Genomic DNA, 25,459 nt, shown 5'->3' with positions numbered 1-25,459 from the left:
AAACTTCTTTCCATGATACATGGACATCGTTCTAATTTTTTATCCATTAATTTAGCAAAACTGCAAATACTCCCTAAATCATTGGATTGATCACTATAAAATTGCTATTCCCTAGAGAAACGGAGACAACAAAGGTTACAAACCTCTTTGAGCTTCATCATATGTTATTCCATGATTCATATATGTATTAAAACATTATTCTCAAATTTTTTGAATTTTTCTCAAAATCTATGTGTACCCACCCCCCTACGAAAATAGTGAGTTTTCGGTAAATGCTCTATATATGAAGCCTATAATTTTTAAATTTGTTTTAAAATTTAAAACCACATTATACCTTTGTATTAGTGTATGATAAACTTCTTTTCATGGTATATGGCCATCGTTCTAATTTTTTATCCATTAATTTTGCAAAACTGTAAATACTCCCTAAATCATTGGACTAACCACTATAAAATTGCTATTTCTTAGAGAAACAGAGACAACAAAGGTTCCAAACCTCTTTGAACTTCATCATATTTTATTACATGATTCAAATATGTATAAAAACAGTATTTTCAATTTTTTTGATTTTTTTCAAAATATATGTGTTAACCCCTACGAAAATAGTGAGTTTTCGGTAAATGTTCTATATATGAAGCCTATTATCTTTAAATTTGTTTTAAAATTTAAAACCACAGTATACCTTTGTATTAATGTATGATAAACTTCTTTTCATGGTACATGGATATCATTCTAATTTTTTATCCATTAATTTAGCAAAACTGCAAATACTCTCTAAATAATTAGACTAACCACTATAAAATTGCTATTCCTTAGAGAAACGGAGACAACAAAGGTTCCAAACCTCTTTGAACTTCATCATATTTTATTACATGATTCAAATATGTATTAAAACAGTATTTTCAATTTTTTTTTTTGAAATCTATGTGTTAATTTACATTTTTATATTGTTATTGGTTTTAAAATTTACTTAAATATATTTTTTATCGACATTTATATAGTATTTAAAAGTTTTGTTTCTATTCATTTTATTAAAAGAAGATAATCACAAAATATGTTTTATAGATAAAATTTAATATATTTTATTAATATATGTGAAAATTTTAAAATATGCAGATGGAGTATATATAGATGTTATTTTTAGGAGACAAAAAAAAAAGTTTTGATACGCCGAAAAGGTAGTAACCTTTTATAACAAGCTACTTCGGAAACTGCCACGTACAGTCTATAAATATAGTCGATTTAGCGCCGAAAAGACTAACAAAAAAAAAAGCTGAACCAAAATTTGTTTTACCTTTTTTTAAACAAGTCGTCTTTTCTCTCTTCCTCCGCGACCTCATCACATCCTCGACGCCTCCACTCTTCTATCCAATAGTCTTCTTCTTCCTTATCTATTTGACTTATCGCCGCTGAGACGCTCTATCTATCTCGTCTAGCTGGGTGTTTCGATCTGTGTCGACCGGTTCGACATCGGGTTTATAGTTTCTCCACGTTCGAAGTTTCAATTTCATTTGGTCCGATGGGATCAGAGACGATGCGCAAATTGGTTGACTTGCCTGTTCTTCACAAGTTCATGCTCTACCGCACTCTAACTGTACAAAATCTCTTGGACTTTCTCTTATATTAATGTTAATTCTTTTCTTCTAAATTTCTATGTGATCATTTTACCCTCAAATACGTTTATAATTATTTTTCAGTTTGCATTCAAATTATATAAGATGGTTCGGTTTATGTTTGATGAGACTGTTTTGATTTCATATGGTTGCATGAGCCCTTAGCTTGGCATACAATGGTTGTAAGTAATTTCTGTAATAATATAAAACATATCATGTTTGTGAATACATTCGTTGTTTGTGCAGAATTTTTACTTGATTGGGAGAGACAAGAAGAAAACCTTTTGGAGGATACTTAAGATTGATCGAACCGATCCAAACGAATTGAATTTATTTGAAGATCCTACAAGGTATACACATGAACAAATCGTCCAGCTTAAAAAATGGATAAGTCGTGGGAACCAGGAGTATGGTGGCCTTAGAGCAGAGACTACTTGCTATGGAATCATTGGTACTGAGGGACTTTGTCTCAAAGCATTGTCTTTCTTTTTTTCTGTGTTTGTGTTGTTTTGAACGTATGGAGATTCTCTTGGTGCAGGGTTTGTGAAATTCTTGGGGCCTTATTACATGCTAGTGATTAAAAAAAGAAAGAAAGTGGGCGAGATATGTGGCCATACTGTTTATGGTGTAGTAGATAGTCAAATGATCATGATTCCATATCATTCCGGTGAGACGAGAGTGGCTGGTTCTGCAGCCGAGCAAAGGTATATTTAATCGATAATTCTTGTAACCGTTATGTTATCCATAGGCAAATACTCTCTTGTGTAAACTTACCTAGAACACATGTCTTTCTCCATCCCCTTTGATTTATAGGTACAAGAAGCTCCTAAACATGGTGGATCTTAGCAAAAACTTCTACTTCAGCTACACATATCACCTCATGTATAGCCTCCAAAAGAACATATGCAACACTGAGAGAGGAAAAATTCACGACGAAACTATGTTCGTGTGGAACAAATATTTAACACACGGGATCAGAAGGATCCTCCAGAATACCGTATGGACAGTTTCACTTGTATACGGATTCTTTCAACAGCGTTGAATATGCATATGAATGGTTTATTTCTAGAAATTTCCCAAAACTTTGCTAGTTCAAGAAGACCTAATCTCTACTGTTCCTTTGCTTTGTGCAGACTAAATGTTTAGTATCTGATGAAGAATTTATATTGATTGTAATTGCTCGGCGTTCGCGCCATTATGCTGGTACAAGGTACTTCCATCTTGATAGCATTAATTGTATATATTTTTTTTCTTCTCTGCGTTTATCTCATGGACTAGTTTATATCCCTCTCAAAGACAGGAAGCTTGTGCTTCCGGCCACCAAATGATTATGTATTTTACTGGCCTTTTATGGACTGAAAGTTCGCATTAACTATTAGTGGTTAGAGTGATATTACAAGGGATGCAGATTGCAAGTTCAATTTATCTAAGGGTATAGAGTGGAATAACTCTATTATATAGAGTAAACAATTACAGCAAACCCAACCCTATAATAGAGTTATTTTATTTTACTGTAAAATATAGAGAAAATGATAAAATATCATTGAAGATGGTATTCTTAGAAAATTTGAATCAATTAATATATAGACCACATTTTTTTATTTTCTTCTAGCCATATAATTACTAGGACCGGCTCTGGGGCTAGTCTTGGTATGCCTTTCTGAACTAGAACAATCATTGCCTTCTCTCTCTCGTGCAGATATTTAAGGCGTGGTGTAAATGACGAAGGCAGCGTAGCAAATGAGGTTGAGTAGAGCAGATCGTTACCAAAGAGGTTCCAGTGGATCAGAAAATCCCAATGACATCCGTTGTGCAGATGCGAGGCTCAATACCCCTATTTTGGTCACAGGAGGCAACTGTGTTGAACCCACAACCCGACATTAAATGCAAGCACCATATGCATTTTTAGCATAGGATCTTTAGTTTTGATTTTATCTTAACGATTCTGTTTCTCTCTTTTACCGTTCACAGTGAACAACAAGGATGGAAATTATGTGGCTACTCAACACCACTTTGAGAATCTGAAACAGAGATATGGAAAGCTGATAATCATCCTGAATCTTCTAAAAGTGGGCTTTCTCATTCTCTAGGATAAGTCAAGTTCTTATACATTGAGTTTAATTTATGGAAGATTGAGTGTGTGTCTTTGCTATTTTTGATATCAGAAAGGGAAGCATCGAGAAAACATCTTACTGGAAGAATTTAGAAAGTCAATCTGGTTTATCAACGGATGCATGAAGGAGAACTATTTAGAGGCCATTCATTTTGACCTACACGAACACTACAAAAGGTGCTGTATTTATGCACCTATCAAGCATAAGTTGGTAGGTTGTTTTTATAAGTCTTACCTCCTAATTTTTTTACCCTTTATTCCTTGAATATTCCCAGTGGAGCTGATGCTGCATTCGGGTACTTGTGTGCCTATGCAAAGAGAGCATTGGGATTAATTAACTTATTTTTCTGTGAAGCTCCTTCAGGTATAGGAGCTGAAAGCATAATTAACTACTCATTTTTTTAAGTAAGTTTAATATGATATAATATATATATATCCTTCGAATGAAGTCTTTCTAATATATAATTATGATTTTATTGCACGTTTCTTGGTAAGTCCTAATACTAATGCTACCATTATCCAGTAACCCTATTCCGAATCAAGATGAAGAAGCAATTAGCTCAGAGGAAGAAGCTTTGAAGGCAGATATCTTTATGCTTCAAAAAGGGGTCTTAAGGTCAAACTGCTTAGACTGCTTGGATCGTACTAATTTTGCTCAGTATGCCAACGGATTGGTAGTTCTTGATCATCAGTTGCATCTATTGGGTATTAGAGGACCTCCTGTTGTCGATATGAACAATCCATTGGCAGAGAAATTGATGGAAGCTTATGAAAAAATGGGTCATGTAATTGCAATGCAGTATGCTGGCTCGGACGCACATACCAAGGTGATATGTTTTTCAACACATTTTTCTTCTAGGCTTGAGTTGAAGCTTTGAACTACGAGTAACAAATTTTTTTCAAAAACATATTATGGCTTAACAGATGTTCGTGCTTTGAGAGGTGATTGGAACATGATGATGAAGCACCATGATATGCTAACAGCTGTGCATCGCTACTACAACAACGCTTATATAATGACAGCGAAAAGCAGGACGCCATCAATGTGTAAGCTCATATTATAAACCTTTCATCTATTGTTTATTGATAGCTACAAGCATTGCCGGATTTGAATAAAAGCCAATGAATCATGAACTTCATTCGTTCCCGAAAGTAAGATGTTTTAGATTTTTTACTTGTTCCACAAAGATAGATTTTCTATATGTTTAAAGTATTTTTTTATACTTTTAAGAAACATTAAATGAAAGTATTTGAATTGATTAAATTTCATTGGTGAAAAGTTATTGGAAAGTGTATAATAAAGTAAAAGAAAAATTAAATTATAAACATTTATTGAATTTTTAATAAGCGTGAACACTTTAGAAAATCTTACTTTCAGAAACAGAGATAATATATTTTTATTGGGCTAATAATAACCAAATATATCATGTAGCTCTACTGGTAACATTATTGTTAGTGCGTAAACAGACAGATTCAAATCTTTACAACTGCAATTTCTTATTTCCAGTATCTTTAAAATATAAGGAAGGCCAAAAAAAAAAATTTCCTTCTAGACCCATATTTATCTGGTCCGGCTTTGTCTACATATTTGTTTAGTCTAATGATTATTTCTTTTTTAACAGGTTCTTGGGGAAATTCAAGCCTCAGTTGGGGAGGCCAGCCCTGTGGGACTTGCGTTCTGACCAGCGCAACACTAAAAGAAGCAATCTTAACCTGGATATAGAAAATCTGAGGTACATAGTTTTGTTGACTAAACCAGCAGTCCATGGAAACTCTTTAGAATTTAGAAGTTGGCATATAACTGCAAAAGACTAAGATATCTTTCAATACACAATATGAACTGCAGGTCAAAACTTACGAGATCCTTTTCTGATAACCTCCTCTTGGAGGGTTTGGATCCGAAGAAGCTAGTACTCGAAAATCCTCAGCCTTCACGTGAAGGGTTAAATGGTGGCTGGGAAACCACTTCAGAATTTGGATTCTATGAAGAAGATTCATCTTCTCCAAGGTGGTTCATCAGAGTCTCTTTAACTTGTTGCAAGCACTCATTGCATCTTACTCTTTTCTGATTCTTCTCTTTCTTTGATAACATCTTCAGCGTCCACTCAGCTATTCGCGATGAAGATCATTTGAGAGGAACAGAGTCAAGACAAATGTTTCCAGGCAGTAGCTCTACGTCTGATTCTCGTTGGCTTGATGATGTACCTGGTTTTTCACACTCATACAATGCTAAATTCACTACGGCAGATGAGATGTTTGAACGTAGCAGGTAAAAACTATTATTGATCCCTTATACATCGTTACTAGATAGCATTCTGATATATTACCATGTCACCTTTGAAGCCTCTTTAGAATATTCAAACATTAACCTTGTTCAAAGTAAGTTGAGATACATATGTATACAAGCTTGGTGAAATAATAATCTATTTTTTTCGTACAGCTCCATGTCGTCAGATAACATGTTCAGCGACATGTACAAATCCTTCACTTCTACAACTGGCACGGATCATCCTTCAGATGCGGATCAACCAGCAGATGGAATTGTTTTAGTCCCTAGCTTCTCAATTGATTTCATTCAGTGGGTGGAACACGGAAGAGCATTGGAAAGGGTGCGGAGATGAAACTGTGCTATGCACCGGAAGGTAGTGCTGGTTACTTGACACGTACGGCAGGGTTGCACAGACATGACAACAGGAAGCATACAATAACAGCCGCATCTTTGTAAATACCCCACTCAGGTTTGTAAACGTCCTCGATCATTTGTTGTTTCTCCTTTTCCTACCAAATTTGATTTATGTTTCTTCGCTATATAGAGAGTGTGTGGTTTGTTTAACTGAAAGATATAACAAACCATTTATACGGTATAGTCGTAATCTTATATATATAATTATACAATATTATTTTCCTGTATATGTGTGATTAGATGAGGTGATAAATTTCCCGTTCTTCACAAATTCAAGCTTTACAGCACTCGCACGGTACAAAATCTCTTCCATGCATGACCATACACGAGGGAGGGGTGAAAAATATAGTTTTTTTTTTCTTTTGAAAAATATAGTTAGGGTCCGTTCCAAATTTGTAGAAATTGAATTCTACAGATTTACTGTATTCTATAGATAAAAATAACCAGTTCTGAAAAATATGGAATGAAAATATTTGAAAATATTAAGTTTCCATATATGAAAAAATCAATTTTTCAAAAAAAAAATAAAAAAAATCGTGGGACATAAAGTGTAGGTTTAGTTTTTTTTTTATTTGAGAATTTTAAATGTTTTCTTTTATTTTAATTACTTTTATTATTTATTATATTTTAATATTTACAACTGTTTTGTTAATGGTAATTTCAAATTTATAATTGAATTTAAGGGCATTATTGCTATTTTGAAAATAATTAGTCTAATTAGACATAAAATATGTGAGATTAGTTTAATAGGACATAATTAACATTTTTGGCCTAAAAAACAATTTTCCCAATTTTAAATTGCTTAAGATATTTTTAATATAAAGCTACCATTCAATTTTTATAGGGAGATAATGACAACTCTGCGGTCAATATGCTGATCGCATCAATGCAATGGCGACATACGATTAATCGGTTAATGGATGTCTTCACTATTTCAGACGGTTACTTAACGGACTTAAATGAGTAAGCTGTACCAGACCAAACCGACCAATATGTGGTTCGGTTTTAAAACATGTGTAAACTCTATATACATGACCTACCTCGTGATGAAATTATAAAACTTAAAAATTGTTTCTTAAAAAAGAAATTATTTCTTCGATTATAAATTTACTAATAATTGAAGTTTTCAGTTTTGTCAATGATCCAATGCTAATGATTGTGGAAGGAATCAAGGTTTACATGATTAATTTGATGCCAGACTTTGTTTCTTATTTTTCTGACGCCAAAGTCTTTTTTTAACAAAAAAATATTAAGTAAGTTGTTTAAATATTGACACTTGTTTTCATTTTTTGAAGTCTTCGTTAAATTTTAGTCTTACGATACTACCATTTGACATGGTTTGAGAATACGTGAGTAGACGTTTCTGGTTGTTTAGTATTGGGAAGCGATCATCATCAGTTCTAGATCATAAAACATGACGTAATTTTTTTCGTTGAACAGATTTTTATATCGATATCATCCTGCAATTCTAGTAAGTAAAATGAGTCAGTGGCATTTATAGATTGTTAGAATTCTTATGTTCAATTGTTATTGGTTTACAAATTGTAATAATTTCAAAAAACCATTGTAGTTAGTAATCTGCATGAAAAAAATAATACACTAGTCAAAGTTTATTTGCATATATGCATTATTTAATATAAATATCAGTGAGTGTAATTTCTAAATAACATAATTATTGAACGATACATGTATTTAGTAGTTTGTGTAATTTGTGATAATGTCTTGTATGCATCACCATATGGGTTTACATTCATACAATGTACGTTAAAACTTGATTAACAAATCGTTAACTTTGATTAATAAATCGTTAAAATTTGTTAAAATAATTATCATAGTAACCCCCTTTTTCTATCGTTTCAAGTAAGTTTATTTTTTTTTGTAATCTAAAGTAGTGAGACACAGTAGAAAGCGCTACAGAAAATCTGTTAAAAATGTAGGTCTTTTAGATCATGTCGGAAAAGAATCCTTCAACTGTTAAACCAGGATGCAAATTTTTAGTACCACTTGAATTGGCTTCTTCTACCTACATTTTACCCCTTATAAATTTCTTTTTATATATTTTCCTTATAAAATCAATCATTAAGAAATAGAACTAGCGCTTACTATTTATAAAGTTTGAAACAATTACATACTAGAAAAACTAAATTAATATTTCCCATGTCTTTTAAAAAGTGTCATCTTAACATTTTTTGTTACAAAAATTGTCATTATAGAATTCTAGTGAAAGTTATAACATAAATAATACTATTGGTCAAATATACATAAATAATAAAAATATAATAATTTTTCAATTTGTGTGAAAAATGTCAAAGTGACATTTTTAAAGAAATAGAGGGGTGTATATATATATATATATTTTTTTTTGTAACTGAGGGTGTATATAATTAACCTGGGATAAAATGATGCATATATATTAATCACTTAAATTTCGGTGATGAAAACAAAGTTTTTGTCCTATTAACAAATTATTATATTAACTTCTCACACAAGTAAGCTGATAAATACTCTTAAATATGTAGAATTAAATTACAAAGAATAGAATGGTTGATAAAAAAAAAACATAGAATGAATGAATTATTTACATTTATCCAAGTCGTCTGATTTGAAATATTAAAAAAGAAAGACGAACCGCGTATAGAATCGTATTTTATCTATCGCTATACATAACATATGTCCATCATCCCTAAGAAGGACTTGGTATTTAACCAACAAACAAGATCGTCCATTGCGTGTTCAGTTTGTGTTTAAATAAATAAAGAAGTTAGTTAGTTAAAGAAAAAGGTTAGTAAAAATAATTGTAGTTAACCAAATCACAAATGTGGCAAATCTCTTATATAGTTTTTTATAGTGTATATAAAAAACTGACATTTAAAGATCGAATTCCTAAATATAGTATTTTGATAATTTATAGTATTTTGATAATTTTATTTTTTGTGGACTATTTTTGACTAAAATTGATTTTGTGATATTTAAAGGTAATTTCCTACATGAAACCGTTTGTAATAGATGAAATTTTATGTTTACCATTTCATGGTACAATTTTTCATCTTTACTATTACTAAACAGATATTTTCAAAAATACATTTTTATTAAGTGAAAAAAGTCTTTTATATCATTACTATATGTAAATTATTATTTAAATAAGAAAATATATAAAAATAAAAATAATTTTTTTATGTTTTCGAATTATAATTTTTCAAATTCGAACTTTTTATAAATCTTTTTTCAAATTTGTTTTCTAACTTTTTTTTATTTTTTTTTTCATAATTGATTTTTGAAAATCAAAAATGATGTTTGAAACTATTTTTTCACTTAAAAAAAATTTAAGTATTTATTTATATATTTATTAGAATCCTAAATTTCAGATTTAAAAAATACTACCCTATCTCTCATTCACCTCATTCACCTCTAAACCCTAAGTATCTTTTACTTTTCATTAAAAGTGATGGTAAAAATGATTTGTGTAAACATGAAAAATTGTAATATGAATGTGGTATTTATGGTAATTTTTCTTTGTAATATGTATTTTAATTCAGTTAACTAAACTGAAGTTATGTTGGTGTTTCACATGCTTTACACAATCTCAGGTTCCGCGATCTTCCATGATTTAATTCTACATCTTGTCAAAAATATATGATTTTCATTTATTTATTTTATTTATTCAATTTAACAAATTAATAATAAAATGATTTATTTTCAACAAAAAAAAAGCTAAAAAGTATTTTTCTCAAAAAAATCATTTTCACCACGGATAGCTAAACTACTCTTCTCAAAATAAAGTTTCTTGTAAACCATTCTTGTAAGACCTTTTTTGTTTGCCATTGACGTAAAATTGGCAAATTTTATATTTAATACATGTAGGATGATTAGTAGGATTTTAAAAAGTTCTTTTTAGATTAATTTTTAAAGGTATAGCTAAAACTGATTGTACTCTATTACTAAAAAAATTATTTTATATGCTATAGAAAATATAAAATTTCTTATGGTCTCTCATATTTAGAATAAAGAAAAATAGTTTAAAGATAGAAAAGAGAAGACAAAAATCTTATCATATGAGAGACTCTCATACATTTTTGAGAAATCAACGCTCCATTAATTATTTAAAAGAAAAATAGAAAATAACTACATAATTAAATATTATCATTTTCATTATTCTGAGATTTGTAAAGTTTTCTTCGAATGTTGATGCTCTAACTCTTTTGAAGGATGTTACATCATCATTATGGATAATATTTTTAAAAACTATTAAAAAATATATATTATGTTTATTTTAACGCAACAAAAATATGCTAATATTTTATTAATTTATTTTAAAAAAATAAAATTTGAAATAATAGACTTTAGAGAATCACGATTTTTATAAACTCATTAAGTTTATAAAAATATATTTTAAATTTTAAATTAAAGTTTTTATTCTATCTCAAAATTATAAATATATTAACTTTTAATGAAATTGGTATCAGTGTTTTTTTTATAAATGGCACATGTAAAATCATTTTTTAATAATATTTTCAAGTCTCTCATATTATATATTTTTCTCTTTTTATTTATATTATTTTTGTATTTTTGAATTCTCGAAAATTGATGAAATCCCCAATCCTCAATGCATGTGGTTTTAGAATTTTAGTGTGAATCAATTTTTGAAATAATCGCCAACAAAATGTTAATATACTTAATATTTATATTTAAGAATCAAATATTAATATAAATTTATGTTGAGGAATTTAATTTAAGGTCTATTGATGCGGACGTTCTCAGATAAAGTAGGTTAGCTTTTATAGTTTCTCTTTAAAATATACTAGGTCAGTTCCCGGGCTACGCCCGGGTTATTTTCTAAGAAATTCTTTATCCAAAATATTATATTAGATGTAGGTATTGTTTGTTTGAACACAAAAAAGTGTGTTGGTAGTCATTATTTTTGCTTGAGATCGAGTTTACGCAAATGCTTAAAAGCCAAAAAAGCTGTAAGTAAAATAGATAATGTAGGAAGCAGATTAAGTCTTTGCAGATCCGATTGTTTTGAGGGTCATGAGAAAGAAAGGACCTGAAATTGGATAAGAATAGTTAGTCAGCAAACGTTTAGTTGAATATTGTGGTATTGCTATTAAATTAAAAGTTTTGTACCTGGGGTAGGTGGGGTAAACCTATGTGTTAGTCTCTTCTTTATTGGCTTGTATCATCGCTGGGTCGATATTTTCCAGGTTGTTAATCTGTGAATATAACATGTTATTAGATTTCTGAAAAAGATTGGAGTAAAGAATAAATTATTTAAATTACATGTCTCGGGATGAAGGCCTTTGAAGATTTCTTTGTAGACTATGTTCTTCACTTTCAGCTGGTGTGGATCTTCAGTTTTGATGATCGTTAATCCTGCTTTGCTTGTGACACGGGAGAGGGCCACGTAAAGTTGACCATGAGAAAAGACTGGCTTAGGCAGGTATAAGATGACCTCTTTTAAGCTTTGGCCTTGGCTTTTGTTGATTGTCATTGCGTAGCACAATCTGATAGGAAATTGCCGCCGACGTAATGTGAACGGTAATTTCGTTTCATCATACAAAAGCACAATTCTTGGGATCAAGACCTCTTCTCCAATGTGGGATCCAGTGATGATCTCGGCCTTCAGAACGCGTTCACCAACGTGGGTTAGGATCATCCGAGTACCGTTGCATAATCCTTTTTTCTGATTTATGTTTCTGAGAAGCATAACTGGGGCACCAACTTTCAGAGTAAGTTTGTGCGAAGGCAAACCCGAGTATTCCAATGAGTTAAGATACTCAATGGAGTATAGTGTATCATTTTGATCTGATGTAGTATCTGATAACTCGAAGCTGTCTGAGCTGTAGTAATCTCTTGATACCCCTTCGGTCCGTGAGATGGTATAAGCATTGATTTCATCAACGGTTTCGTTACGGGGTGTTAGGATAGCTTTATCGGTGTAGGAAGTCTTGGAATTCATAGGGCTGCTGATTTGTCCATATGCAGCATCAACAACTTCTTTCAATGGGTCAACAAAACTCTGACAAATCAATGAGTCATCGATATCTATGAGTTGGTCATTGTACCCATCCCCCTCATATTCTTGTTCTTCTTCTAGACGACCTTCCCCGACTGTGAGAAGCCATTCAGAAAACTCTTTCTCATCCTGATTGACTCGCATATTTGTTTTCAAAGAGAACTTGTGGCAGCTATTCCATAGATATGAATGGCTTATCGAAGCAAGTACAGTATCAGCTCTTCTACCTTGCGGAATGACTGGTAGGATCTGTCTGAAATCACCACCTAACATAACTGTTTTGCCACCAAAAGGCTGATTCTTTGCGGGTGGATTTTTGATAGACATAATATCCTTCAACGACTTGTCTAATGCTTCGAAAGCATGTTTGTGTGTCATCGGTGCCTCATCCCAAATTATGAGGTCTGTTTCCTCAATTAACTCAGCAAGCATTGTACCTGGTTTGATGTTGCAAAGCTTATCTTCGTCGAGCTTCAATGGAATATTGAAGCGAGAGTGAGCTGTTCTCCCGTTTGGTAGTAGCAATGCGGCTATTCCCGAAGAAGCCACTGGTAGAACAATTTGTTTTCTTGACCGAAGTCTGGATATAATAGTCTGGTATAAGAATGTTTTTCCTGTGCCCCCTGCGCCATATACAAAGAAAAGTTTTCCTTCTTTCTTGTCAACCGAGTCTAAGACTGATTCATAGATTGCAAGTTGCTCAGCATTGAGCAATTTGTATTGCTTGTCATGTCTTAGTGTTTCCTCCGCAACATCGTAATCCATTTCTTGGTTCCACAAACTGTTCCCCAGTTCCTTGAGCAAAACAGGATTGATCTTCGGCATATCCTTAAAATCGTTTAAGGAGCGATCTTGCATGCGCATCAGCTTTTCAACTTCTATCAATGTGTATTGCTCCAGGGTACTATCGTCCAGTTCCAGATTCGCGTGGCCTAAGATCCTTTGCCTCTTGTGAAGTATGTCCTCGCTCATTGATTTCCATGAGTGTTCCCATAGTCCTTTAGGGCTTGCGACGAAGCAGTTGTTTAGGAATGTGACAAACATATCACGAAGCTGGTATGGGCTGGCCGTTCGAGCACCCTCCGACATACTCTCGAGCCATTCAACATCGTCGTCCAAAAGGCCTCGTGCTTGGCAAACTGATTTGAAGTCCGGGTATTTAACGTCGTTGTATGTTTTTAGCTCGTCGTAACTTCTAGGACCCTTGATCTTATTAATGAGGACCCTCAGGTAGTATCGATCGCCTGCCGAAGGATGGACAGCTACGACTCGGCCAATTGTTTTTCCTCTCTTACGCTCAGTCCACACTTTAGCACTGTTGTTCCAGACAAAATATTCAGGAATCTGCACATATGTCAGTGTTCGGGCAAACGCTGACCTTCTGCATAAAACCATCCACTCTGTGAACATCGTCTTCTCGATACCCGGTTTGTGGATTACCCGACCGAGGTTGTCTGTTGATTTAACCGTAATATTATGTTCGCCTTCCAAGTGAATGATAAGCTTTTCAACTGACGGCTTTCTTTTGTGTATGTGGAATGCGAAAGTCCGCCACATAGACTCACAAGCTGATAAATATCGGGCTTCAATGTAGTCTTGGATCTCATTGCGTTGCCTTAGGACTTTCTCCTTTGATCCTCCGGATCCTGTGGCGTCGGATGTAGTTGCTGTATTTCCTTTCTCAATAACAGCGGTTGCTCGGTCAACGCCCTTGGTTATGTACTTGAATAAGTATTTCACCGCGCTTGTCCGATTACACCATTCAACATTAATATGAGCTTCGTACTTCTTCAGAAGGTTAATGTTATGAGGCACGACGAAAGTGTTGTCTAGTACAGCTCCAGACTTAACTGTACCCGGATCTTTATTTCGGCGTCGACGATATAACACATACCCGGATTTGTCAATCGAAGTGTTATCGTTATTCGGCCGAGGATACTTTTTCGTGCACACATTGTTTTCCATACATGGTGACTTCGGATTGAAGTGTCCACATGGACCGTGGATCATGTGTTTCGTGACTAAGTCGTAAGCAGCTGGGTCTTTCTCTCTGTTGGGGAGCTCGGCCGAAATTATTTCATCCACTTCTTCTGCACTTGGTGTTCTGGTAGAATTTCCTAACCACAATAATATATGTGCATGAGGGAGACCTCTTTTTTGAAACTCTATTCGGTGGAGAGCTGCCTTATATGGCTTGAAAAAAGTGCCTGCTTTGAAATCCTTGAGCAGTTGATCTAGCTTCATCTTAAAAACCCGACATTCAATATCCGGTCTATCATTAGGAGAATCTCCACCGTATTTCTGAAGATGTTCTTTAATCTCGCTCCAGTTTGGATTGGCTGTCATTGTGATAAACAAATCTGGATTGCCGAATTCTCTGCAAATAGCCATAGCATCGTGGTATTTCTCAACCAAGTACCGGGGGCCTCCGGTGAAACTTGGGGGCAGTATAAATCTCTGGCCGATAATTTTAGCATCAGTGTCACCTTTACTTACAGCATCAAGGACATTGCTGTAGAGCTCAGCCCGCAAGATTTCTTGGTTATTTCTCGCCCACCTCAGTCGGTCTTCTTCAATCGCTGTATAAACGTCCACAATAAACTGATGGAGGAGACGACCGCCTTTAATCAACGTCATTCCTTGGTTAGGACGTGTTTGGATTAGAGAAGCGTAGTATTGACGGATGGTCACGAATTGCCTTGTTCTTGAAGTGCCTGTCTCAAGATGCAGGGGAATTTCTGGGTGAAACCCGTATTCACCATACGGAAACAAAAGAGGGTATTGGAGGCTCATATATAGAGGGTGATCGTCACGTATCTGCTGCAGAGTGTCAGATTGAAACTGAACCACTATATCTCGTTCTCCAATTGTTGATGTTATATCCCCCACGATAAGACCTGCCACCTCGCTTGTAGTTGGAAGATCATATTCCTTCCCCTTCCCTTTATCTTGGACTAACCTAATAGTAAACTCTGACCCAACGCTTTCGTAGTGGTCTCGTGCACGACGAAAGATCTTTGCCAGACAATTGTTCTCGTCAATCATCTCGATGAGGAGGGCTAACGTTGGCTCATCGAGGTTACCTTCTGCTGAGGTTTGCCCCATCGCGTTTAGGCGGTTTTTGAGTTCGTTGGCCGTGTCAAATATGTAAAGCTGGAGATATTCTGGGAGACAGCCTTGTCGTGGTATGAGGGAGCCAATTCTGTGGTGGGTTTGACCTTGGATCCGTATAGTATAAGGACCAGGTGCGTGGACGACACTATGATCCATTTTCATTCCAACGGATGTAAAAGCAAGGACAGAATTATAGACTCGGATAGTATCTCGAAACCATCTGGCTTGAAGAAGTTTTTCTAACAGGGCTGGCGGCCGGTTGATCGGTGGAAGCTTGATTTGGCCATGGTTACAGCAAAGGGTGAAAGTTGGTTCACCTGTTCGTGGGTCTGTAGCAGTGCTTTCAGAAGTCCACATTAATGCACCACATTTTGAGCATGGTACGATTTGGTTTTCATCTAGCCGGGATGTGGAACCTTTTTCTGAAAATGTTTATTACGAATTGTTAAATAATAGTTTATTGAAATCTTGAGAGTTTAACGGAGGGTTAGAAATTTGTTTTTTTATATTTTCGTAAAAAAGTTTTTTATTTGTTTTCTTTAGTAATTTTGTTTTTTTAAAAAAAATTATTTGTTAAAATGAATTAGTTTTGAAAATTGAAATTAGTTGATTTTTAGAAACACCATTACGCTGAAAAAATATATTTTGGAAATTAAATATATATATATATATATATATATATATTTCTGGGAAATATAGGGGTTTAAGTAGTATGCACCTTTCTTTTTTGGTTGAGTGCGACGCGTTCCTTGTGGATTTCGTGGAGCATTTGTATCTATATAGAAACAACGTAAATTTGAATCAGAAATGTAATAAATCGAAATAGATTTTATCAGCCATTATGCGTACCGCGTGACGATGCCGACGTTCGTTTGGATAGCAAAATGGCCTTTCTCATATTACGTGCATTTTTCTGCTTGACTATTAAGATTAACAGTGGTTAGGTTAAAAGAATATAGCATGATAGATACACAGTTTAGGATTATTTCTTACTGTAAGAGTCGCAGTTATCACAGCCACCTGTTAAAATAAGTCTGGGAAGTTAGTTTGTTTGATGAATAAGTTTGGTTTAAGATATAATAATATGATCCATATATACTTACAGTCGTAATATGTTGGTTTGAATGATGGTCGGTCATTTACCAGATGAACTGAAAATGTACACAGTTTAATAATTGGGATAAGACAATTTCTCTTAGGATTAGCTATTTTGGGTAGTAAATATATACCTTTTGGTTTATTAAGTGATCCACGTGGTCGGCCTCGCTTCCTCTTTTGCGAGGATCCTCCTGTAGTTTTGATAATGTTATTTTCTTGGTTATATTAAGTAATATATTATAGTTATGATTAAATTTAAAGTAGAAGGTAATTAAATATCTAGACAGAATTTTGAAATGTTCTAATTAAAATAAAATAATTGTGGGTCATTATGTTTTTCCAATTTTAAATTATTAGTATCCATTTAAATAGAGTATTAATCCAATTTCATAATGAAAACATAATACACTGTTTCGTGTATAGTAGTAATCTAATTTGATAGCTTTATTTGATACACGTTTTTATTTATACGTATTAATTTATGTACTTCTATATTCTTATGTTCTACTCTCAATGTAAATATGATCTAAATAAACTAATAACAATAGTAATGGGTAGAATAAATAGCTAGGAAATGGTAATATGGTTCCCAAAATAAATAGATTTTGGAAATGGGCTTAAAAGTGATGGTAATGTTAATATATTTTTTTTTTTTTTGGTTTACAATAACTGTTGTATTTGTAGTATTTAAAAAATTTGATTTGGGAAGTTAATATTTCCAGCTTTAATAGAAATCATAATAGCAAGTATTTTAAAAATATTCCGAACTAAAATAATATATAGGTGGGTTATAATTTGTTCTAATTATAAATTCAATTTTTTTAACGTGTAATAGTTGAGAACTGACAGTCGAATAACGTTCTAGAACATTAATTTAATCTATCTAATAGTAGAATATTAATTCTAATAAGCAAATTTGGAGTTTTGTAATATTACATAAATTAGAATTCTTCAAAATCTTTAATGTACTTATTAACATAATATATTTTTTATCCAATTATTATTTTCATGTTACAAAATATTGATTTAGTTTTATTTGTATTTTAAAATTATCAAGAATATAATATATTTGTAAGTATTTTTTTAAATATATCCAAATATGATGTCTTATTTTTATGTGATGTTTCATCTTTTATTATTCCTTTTATAAATACAGAAAATATAGAAACATTATTGTACGGATTTCGTCTCGAGTTCAAAAATAAATTAATGTGTCTGTTATTTTAAAATTTTAAACCAAATATTTAATTTTATGTTTAAAAACATTAAGTGTGTTATAACTTGTGATTTCAAATATAATAATTTTTATTCAAATAAACTTGGAGGGTTTGCTTCGGGGTTCCACCTGTAGATATTTTTTGATGTGAGATTCGCTGAGATATAAGTGGTATGTCACTCTTTGTTGAGGTATTTGTGTGGGGTGAAGTTTTTGTCGAAATGTGGTAAATAAAGTGAGTTTAGATATATGAATTTTTTTCTTTTAACGTTGGTGTGAATGAGCATTTATTACTGAATGTTAATTTTATGAGTTTTTTATTAAAAGTGTTTCAGTTTCGCTGAAATTTATATGTTAGCGGAAGTTTTTAAGACAATGTATCTAAGTTATTGTTCTGGAATCAAAAAATTGTATAGTTGTATTTTCTCTCTTTGGATCTTTCCATCCTCTTATAATAATTTGAGAACATAAAATTATCAAAGAAATCTCTTTGGATTTAATAACGATTGTAATTTTGGGTTTGCCAAAATAATCTGTTAGGAAATGGAAAAAATTAACTACCATAATACACTAAGTTTAGCTATATTATTTTGGCTAATATATCTTTATAATTTAATAATACTTGGGAAGATAATTGAGGTTATTTGATTTAGTGAGCATATAATTCTTTTAATGTTGGTTTTAATGAGCATTTATAGATGGATGTTAATTTTTTTGACTTATTTGTTAAGGTTGATTTCATCTTTATAATAACGTAATACTGTTTTCATGATGTTAGTATATTTTAAATATTATCTTTGGTTTATAATAACTGTTGTATTTGTAGTATTTATAATATTTTGATTTGGGATGTTTTTTTTTACAGGTATAATAGAGATAATAATAGCAAGTTTTTAAAAAAAGTTTCGAAACTAAAATAATATATATGGTCTGTTTTAATTTTCTACAAATATAAATTATAGTATCACTTTAAAACCGACTTTCCTAATTAAAACCCGATACGTCTTTATTTATACATAATAATAATAATAATTCTTTACGGATGCAATTCAATTATAATTATTATTATTTCTTTTTCAATTAAAATTTTAAAACAGGGGAAACAATTATTAGATAAGATAATGGATCTACTGTGTATTAAGCAAGTAGTGCTCTACAATATGGGCAAGTTAAGGTTTTTTCAACCCAGTTCGATATGCAGTGATGATGATAGGTATGATTACAACTCAAGGAGTTGATATCCAGTTCGGTGCCAAACTCTTCCCAACAGATTGGACATATCTCATTTATTTCGCTAGGAATTGTATCCCTTCGATTATCCCGTAGCTCGGTGATATAAACGTCCAGGTCAATTCTGCGGAGAGCATCTGGATTAAGATCATTTATTTTAACAATTATATCAAAATCAATATGGGTGGGATCATTGAGTGTTGGGATATTGTGTGCGGCAACGGCGGAAGCCTCCTCGATTATCTCAGTAATCGTGTCAAAATCGATCTCGTGGTAACCAAGCATATACTCCATATTGCTTGCTGTTTCGTGTGTTAGATAACCACTACTTGTTGTCTTCATGTCAATAGAGATCACGATCTTCGTTTGTTGTGTATTTCGTCTCTTTATATTCATGGTGATGCTTCTTTTTGGTGATGTCAGGCTTTGTGACGTTTTGTGGCGCACAATCCAAGAAATTTGACTCATGTTTAGATGTTAGTGGAGTTGTCTAGATATATGGATGAGTTGTTCAATAGAGACATGATGCAAGGGATTAAATAGTTGGAAAGTTTGTAAGTTTTCTAATATAACATTAATATAGGTTGAATAGAAAATAAGTTACATATTATAAAACATTTTCTGGTCTTAGGAAGTTATTGATTATGAATTATAATTATTAAAGAAAGATGTTTCAATTAACTTGAACTGTTGAAAAAAAAATTTCGAAAATACAACTTTAGAACATTTTAAAACATATTTGAAAGATGTGGTTAAACATTGTTCGTAGGATATTTATTAATATGTTAAACAAAAATAAATATGTTATAACTAAGTTATGTAAAATTCCATAAATATTTTAAGTATTTTTCTAATTAAAAAATCAGACATAAAGGTATCATGACTTCTTTTTTAATAGATTATATATAAATAAATCCATATAAATCTTTGAATAACCATATAATGAAAAGCAAAGGATAATACAATTTATAAACATACAAATAAGAATAGAACTCATTATTGATCGTAGCCAAAAATATAGATTATTATGAATCTAAAATTTTCATATACTCAGAAGTTGAATTGTTTTTTAAAAAAAATTAAAAAATGAATATTATTTTAATATATCTAATGGTCAACCTTTGATTGTATTAAAAGAATTTGGAGTTTTGTAATATTACATAAATTAGAGGTGTATAAAATCTATAATAGCATTTATGGATGGATGTTAATATTTTTGACTTGTTTGTTTTTTTGACTGAGGAAATCGTGGCCACATGAGGGCGAGTGAATTCTATTTGTGAACTAAGAAAAGTTATTAGTATAATATCTTTACCAAATAATTATATAATGCTTTTGTAACTGCGTAATATGGGAGGAAAGTGATTTTTGTAAAAAGCAGAGACTGGAATCAAAAATAGTATAGTTATATTTTCTCTCTTTGAATCTTTCAATCCTCTTATAAAATTTCTGGAACATAAAGTTATCAAAAAAAATCTCTTCCAGTTGCATAATCCGAGTATTAGTTTAATCTAATATAGACTTTTAATCAATATCACAATTAAAATAAACATTGTTAAGTTTATAATATTTACCTAATTTGATATTTTAATGGTCGTATCATACACGTCCTTTTTTATTCATATTAATAAGGAAAGTAGAGACTGGAAACAAAAAATAATATAGTTATCTTTCCTATCTTCAAAGCTTTCCTACCAAAAAAAAAACCTTTCCCATATTCGACTTTGTATCTCTAAAGCTTCGTTTATTATTAAGTTCATGCACGAACCTTTGCATCGCTATCCTATAAATATTAAAGTATATATCTTGTGAAAAATCAAAAGTTTAAATAGGAAAAAAAAAACTGAACTGTAAATGAATAAGAGTACGTTTCGATAACAAAATTTATTGGTGTATTATTCTATGTACCGAAATATATATATTATATAAATTTTGATTTTAAAGTTACGTTTAACATTTGATTAACCTTATATCTTGGTTTATGGCCTAAGTAATACAATTAATATATCTAGCGACATACATGCCTGTAAGGCGATTCTTAAGATGACTATAGATTTGTTTACCTGCAGTCTGCGAAGTGGGTGGAAGAGGTGGCTGCTCCATTCCTTATATATTTGTAACCTTATAATGAAACTGATTACCAGTTAGATTGATGGATTAAGATTTTGTATATTCTTAGTTGATTTAAAAATTCTTACCTTCCACAGTAGGTTGAGTCAAGCGTTGATTAAAGATGGGAAATAGGAAGCTTGGTTGCAGCAGCTTAAGGGGATGCTTCAAAACGGTAGAAGAAAGCTTGGTTTACCGGGCAGCAGCGTAAGGGGAGAGCTACGGGAGAAATAATTCGTGTGGGATATGATTGACGTAAATCTTTGGTTGATTAAAAAATGAGAAGATATATTCTTGGTTAGTAAAATCGTGTTTGATATGGTTTAGGTAATGCTTGATAACTTGATTGATTCTTTTTCCATAAACAATACTAAATTTATGCCTTCAACAATTTTATGGAAAGTAGAGTAATTATGTAGATTGGAAAACACGTTTTTCCTAAAATGTTGCTTTCATCACAGACATTTTTTTTTAAAAAAATATCCATAGTTCGTAAAATAAAAGATTTTCAAATTCGGTATTGATTGACCGGTTTGTCACAAACCTATATTTCAAAACACATAAAGAAACAGAGTTATAAGCCTTAAGAAGTAGAATAATGATTATCAAAACTTAAACATTCAGAGTAATTAAAAAACTTTAGAGAAATTGAAAGAAATCATAAGTCAATAACAGAGTGAGCAAAAAAAAAAAAAAAAACAAACTTTAAACGTACTCCCATGCAAGACATGTTACGACCCACGTAAAATCTACACCCCACGCTTGAGGCGTTTTGCTTTGCCCATCTGGTCAATGTCACCATTGTTCTTACTTCCCTCTGCCGAATCCACACTGATTTTGGAAGCTCCACACACCTTCGTTCCAGTCTCAAATCCGTCCTCCAAGGTTGTTGGGTTGTAGTTTCCTCCCGAAGCTTCTGTGACTGGCGGAGATTCCATAGGGAGAATCTTGGTCACAGTCAAAGATCGAGACTTGCCATCTAAGTTGTGCTGTGTAACTTTAACACAGAAGTTATGTTTCTGACCGATAGTGCTAATTAAAGCTTCCGGGAAAGGCGCCTCTTGAGTAACTCCTTGGTCTCCATTAGACTGACATTCAAGATTATCAATATTCAATTCTTACGTGAAGACCAATATTCAGAGTACAAACACTAAGAGTTCCGAGTGATGAAACTTACCTCAAAATAGCTGCTGACTAACTCGGCTGCATGCTTCCCGGTTAACTCAAAACCAGCATCACCAAGCAGAACAAAAACAGCTTGCTCACTGTTGTCATAGACAGATATCTGTGCACGGTACCTGCCATGAAAAATTAATAAGCTAATACCATTCAAATTGTTATTGAGAATTGAAAAGTGAGTTAGAATAAATACTGTGGTACTCCTGATATGTTGACTTTCCCACATTTTGAACACATCAAAGAAGTTGGCCCTTTCGTAGCCTTAGTATGGCAACCACTGCATGATATGTAATACCAGGTTGAACCATGGACCACATCATCAATCGTAGCCGTGCACTCAAAAAAAGCCTCCTACACAGCAAAGCTCTATAAGACTCAAATTTTTTAATAAATGACTAAGAAATAATTAGACCAATTCGTACCTTATTAGATCCATCCCTGATGTAGGAGAATATTTCTCCTATGGTCAGTGTCTCCCTTTTAGTAACCACTTCTGCATTGACCAACTCAGCACTCTGTGGGTTAGAGCCCAACCTGAGACAGAGTAGTAACATTTTGATCCATTCATTCATTGGTATGGGATGAGGCAGCTAAAGATTAAAATAAAAATGAATATATATATAGATTTACCAGCTAAAGTAGTCGACCGTAGGCTGGACGTCGCACTCCATAAAGACACGTGAGGAGGACATTGTAGTCAGTGCAAGAGTACCTGTTGTATTAAGCAACACCCATTTAAAGACCAGCAAGAGTAGATAACTAATTGTAAGAAAGTTTTCTAAAGTTAGAAACTGAACCTCCGAGACTCTTGGTGTTAACGGTCGTCACCAATAACACGGTGGGGGTGCGTTCGTATGATTTGAATTTTTTGCAGAAGTCTCTTGCAGCCTGGTCCCAAAGGTAGAGCTTCACCACAGGTCCACTGCAAAATATTGTCACTAAAAGGTTAATATAAGTTGACAGACAAAGTGTTTAAGAAATAACAAAACACTTACTCGTATGACTGCACATGAACCAACACATGCCTCGCCCTAGCTATTTCCACTTCATCAAGAACCGGGGTCCCAGTGATACACTGACCATTAACCAGCTTCATGTGCCCAAGAACATCTATACCATTAATCATTAAGCGTGTAAGTAAGAAGACTAAATATGGAAAAGCATTTCAACAATTTCATAGGGAATAACCAGACATAGAACTCAACCAGCTAACAGATCCTAACTAAACTATCCGTCCAAAAAAAAAAAAACCAAACACTGAATGTAGTAAAAATAGTCCTCCTCAGGGTAAAAACGAAATTAGTAAATCTTATTTGTAATGTTCTGTGATCACAAACCAAACACGTATAGCACTGTAAGCAAAATTCTAGATTAATCATCAAGCATTGCAACTCATAGCTGGTATGTGTGATAACAGAGATTACCGTAGAGGTCTCCTTTGCGATCACAGCCAGCTTGAAATTCCTCAAAGGAATGAAAACGGAATCTGTCTTCATCAAAAGGAGTGGGACTGTCTTCAAGAACAGAGAGCTCCGAGTTCCATGAGAACGACACCGTCACAGCATGATCAGAAACCCGATACATGGTTTTGTTGCTTGATCCATAAAAATTGTTGAGCTTGTAAAGCGATCCAGGCTTCATTTTAGACAAATGTCTCTCAATACGGCTCGGCGAAAGGAATCCTTGGATAACAGATCCCTGCGAGAAAACACAGTACCAATAAATAGTTTTTTAATTTTTGTAAAAACGAAGGACAGTTTAGGTTCTAATAACAAATAACATCTAATCGAATATTGTTAAACGAAGAAACTTTTCGATATAAAATCAGGAGGTTAAAAAAAAAAACTAAGAACGTTTTAAATAAAAAAGAACGACGAAACTTATCGATAGTAATCACGATCTGAATAACAACTCTAACAACGACCTAAATAACAACGAATCTAAAAACTATATAAATCAGGATCTAATAACAAATTTAAGAACGATCGAATATGATAACAAACTCTAACGCGAACGAACGATCGAACTTTTTAAATAACAAAGAAGCTAAAACTATATTGGGTGAAAATCATACCTGCTCGTCAATTAACAGCATCTCAATCCCAATTAGCGTCTTCTTGAGAGGATTCCAAGCCTCCCAAAAATGAATCAAGCGGAAACGCAGCTGGGTTTCGTGGGGACCCGGTGTGACATCGCGGAAAAGCATGATTTTGTCATCGTGATCGGAGGTAACAGGGGATTTTCCATTCGGTTTGATCGCCATGGAGTGAGGAGAGAAGATCGAGATTTGGTTTCAACTCAAAAAAGATGAAAAGTATATAAAGAGCAGGAAAAAAGCAAACCGAAACGAACTCATAAAGGATAAATTGATGGATGGAGATGTCGGGGGTATTGATTGCTAGGTTGTGGATCGAAAATTCTGTTACGGTGAAGAAGAAAGGGTGAAGACGAAGAGATGGAAGCGCGGAGCATCGATGTGTCCGCCTCGTGTGGGTTTTTTTTTAATATACTGAGACCAAGCCCAATAAACCAAACCAAGCCCAGCTAATTTCTTCTGAGATCCAAACCATTTGATAGAGTAGATTTTGTTTTGGCAAGACCCAGGAACCGAAGAAAATTGAAACCGGGGGTGTTTAGTCGCGACCCCCAGAAACCCAACAATATAAAAAATCGGTATCCTACGTGGACTAAGCAAATGTTCTGATTGGTGGAATAAATATGTCGACGTGGACAGGCTAAAACTACTCAGTATTTGTTACTTTTAGTATAGAGTAGATAGGTTTAAGTGTTTATAAGATAATCATCATTCACATAATAATTAAGAAACCGAGTATTTGCCTCAATACATTTTTGCTCTTTTTTGTTTTTTCGAGTTAATTTGTGTTTATTCACTACAGTTTTCTTTTTTCCAATGCTTTTATCCTATTCATAGCTGTGCTTAAAATGTATATATGCCTCGAATGAAAAAAATGAACAACAGAATATGTAATATGATTCCTTTGTTGTTAATTAATGGTGCAGAATTATAATATGAACTTTGATATCCACTTTCACAAAAAAAAAAACTTTGATACTCATGAAAGATAAATAA

At 32.9% G+C, this 25,459-nt stretch overlaps 2 protein-coding genes and 1 pseudogene across 9 annotated transcripts; 1 reads left to right on the top strand and 2 right to left on the bottom strand.

Annotated features, from left to right (window-relative positions):
• Positions 1-1,519: 1,519 nt before the first annotated feature.
• Positions 1,520-8,968, top strand: LOC103842795 (annotated as a pseudogene).
• Positions 8,969-9,593: 625 nt separating this feature from the next.
• LOC103842794 lies at positions 9,594-20,153 on the bottom strand. 8 transcript variants are annotated; one of them, XM_033283247.1, is made up of 4 exons: positions 16,766-20,153; positions 16,640-16,687; positions 16,530-16,556; positions 9,594-16,457 (listed from the first exon to the last, which is right to left on the bottom strand). In XM_033283247.1, exon 4 carries the CDS (start codon positions 15,891-15,893, stop codon positions 11,586-11,588), a length of 4,308 nt encoding a protein of 1,435 aa, XP_033139138.1. In that variant the 5' UTR covers positions 15,894-16,457; positions 16,530-16,556; positions 16,640-16,687; positions 16,766-20,153; the 3' UTR covers positions 9,594-11,585. The 8 variants fall into 8 exon arrangements, 7 of the variants coding, with proteins under 7 accessions (XP_033139138.1, XP_033139135.1, XP_033139137.1 ...); XM_033283244.1 differs by having other exon boundaries at positions 9,594-16,311; positions 16,386-16,457; positions 16,530-20,153; XM_033283246.1 differs by having other exon boundaries at positions 16,640-20,153.
• Positions 20,154-21,777: 1,624 nt separating this feature from the next.
• On the bottom strand, positions 21,778-24,703 carry LOC117130353. The gene is made up of 9 exons (XM_033283248.1): positions 24,443-24,703; positions 23,793-24,066; positions 23,364-23,478; positions 23,166-23,290; positions 22,999-23,080; positions 22,791-22,902; positions 22,562-22,719; positions 22,367-22,487; positions 21,778-22,277 (listed from the first exon to the last, which is right to left on the bottom strand). The coding sequence occupies exons 1-9, from the start codon at positions 24,629-24,631 to the stop codon at positions 21,939-21,941; spliced, it is 1,515 nt and encodes a 504-aa protein (XP_033139139.1). The 5' UTR covers positions 24,632-24,703; the 3' UTR covers positions 21,778-21,938.
• Between the last annotated feature and the right edge of the window lie 756 nt (positions 24,704-25,459).

This window comes from Brassica rapa, unplaced genomic scaffold (assembly GCF_000309985.2).
Source record: "Brassica rapa cultivar Chiifu-401-42 unplaced genomic scaffold, CAAS_Brap_v3.01 Scaffold0391, whole genome shotgun sequence".
NCBI lineage: Eukaryota > Viridiplantae > Streptophyta > Magnoliopsida > Brassicales > Brassicaceae > Brassica > Brassica rapa.
Note: the sequence above shows the minus strand (reverse complement) of the source record. Positions and strands in the feature narration are given on the sequence as shown.

Bases quoted from the DNA above. Each gene is read 5' to 3' on its own strand.
- LOC103842794 (XM_033283240.1), bottom strand. From the start codon at position 15,893: ATGTGGACTTCTGAAAGCACTGCTACAGACCCACGAACAGGTGAACCA.
- LOC117130353 (XM_033283248.1), bottom strand. From the start codon at position 24,631: ATGGCGATCAAACCGAATGGAAAATCCCCTGTTACCTCCGATCACGAT. The intron at 24,067-24,442 runs GTATGATTTTCA...GTTTTCTCGCAG, and splicing joins TGCTGTTAATTGACGAGCAG to GGATCTGTTATCCAAGGATT. The intron at 23,081-23,165 runs GTTCAGTTTCTA...TTAATACAACAG, and splicing joins TAACACCAAGAGTCTCGGAG to GTACTCTTGCACTGACTACA.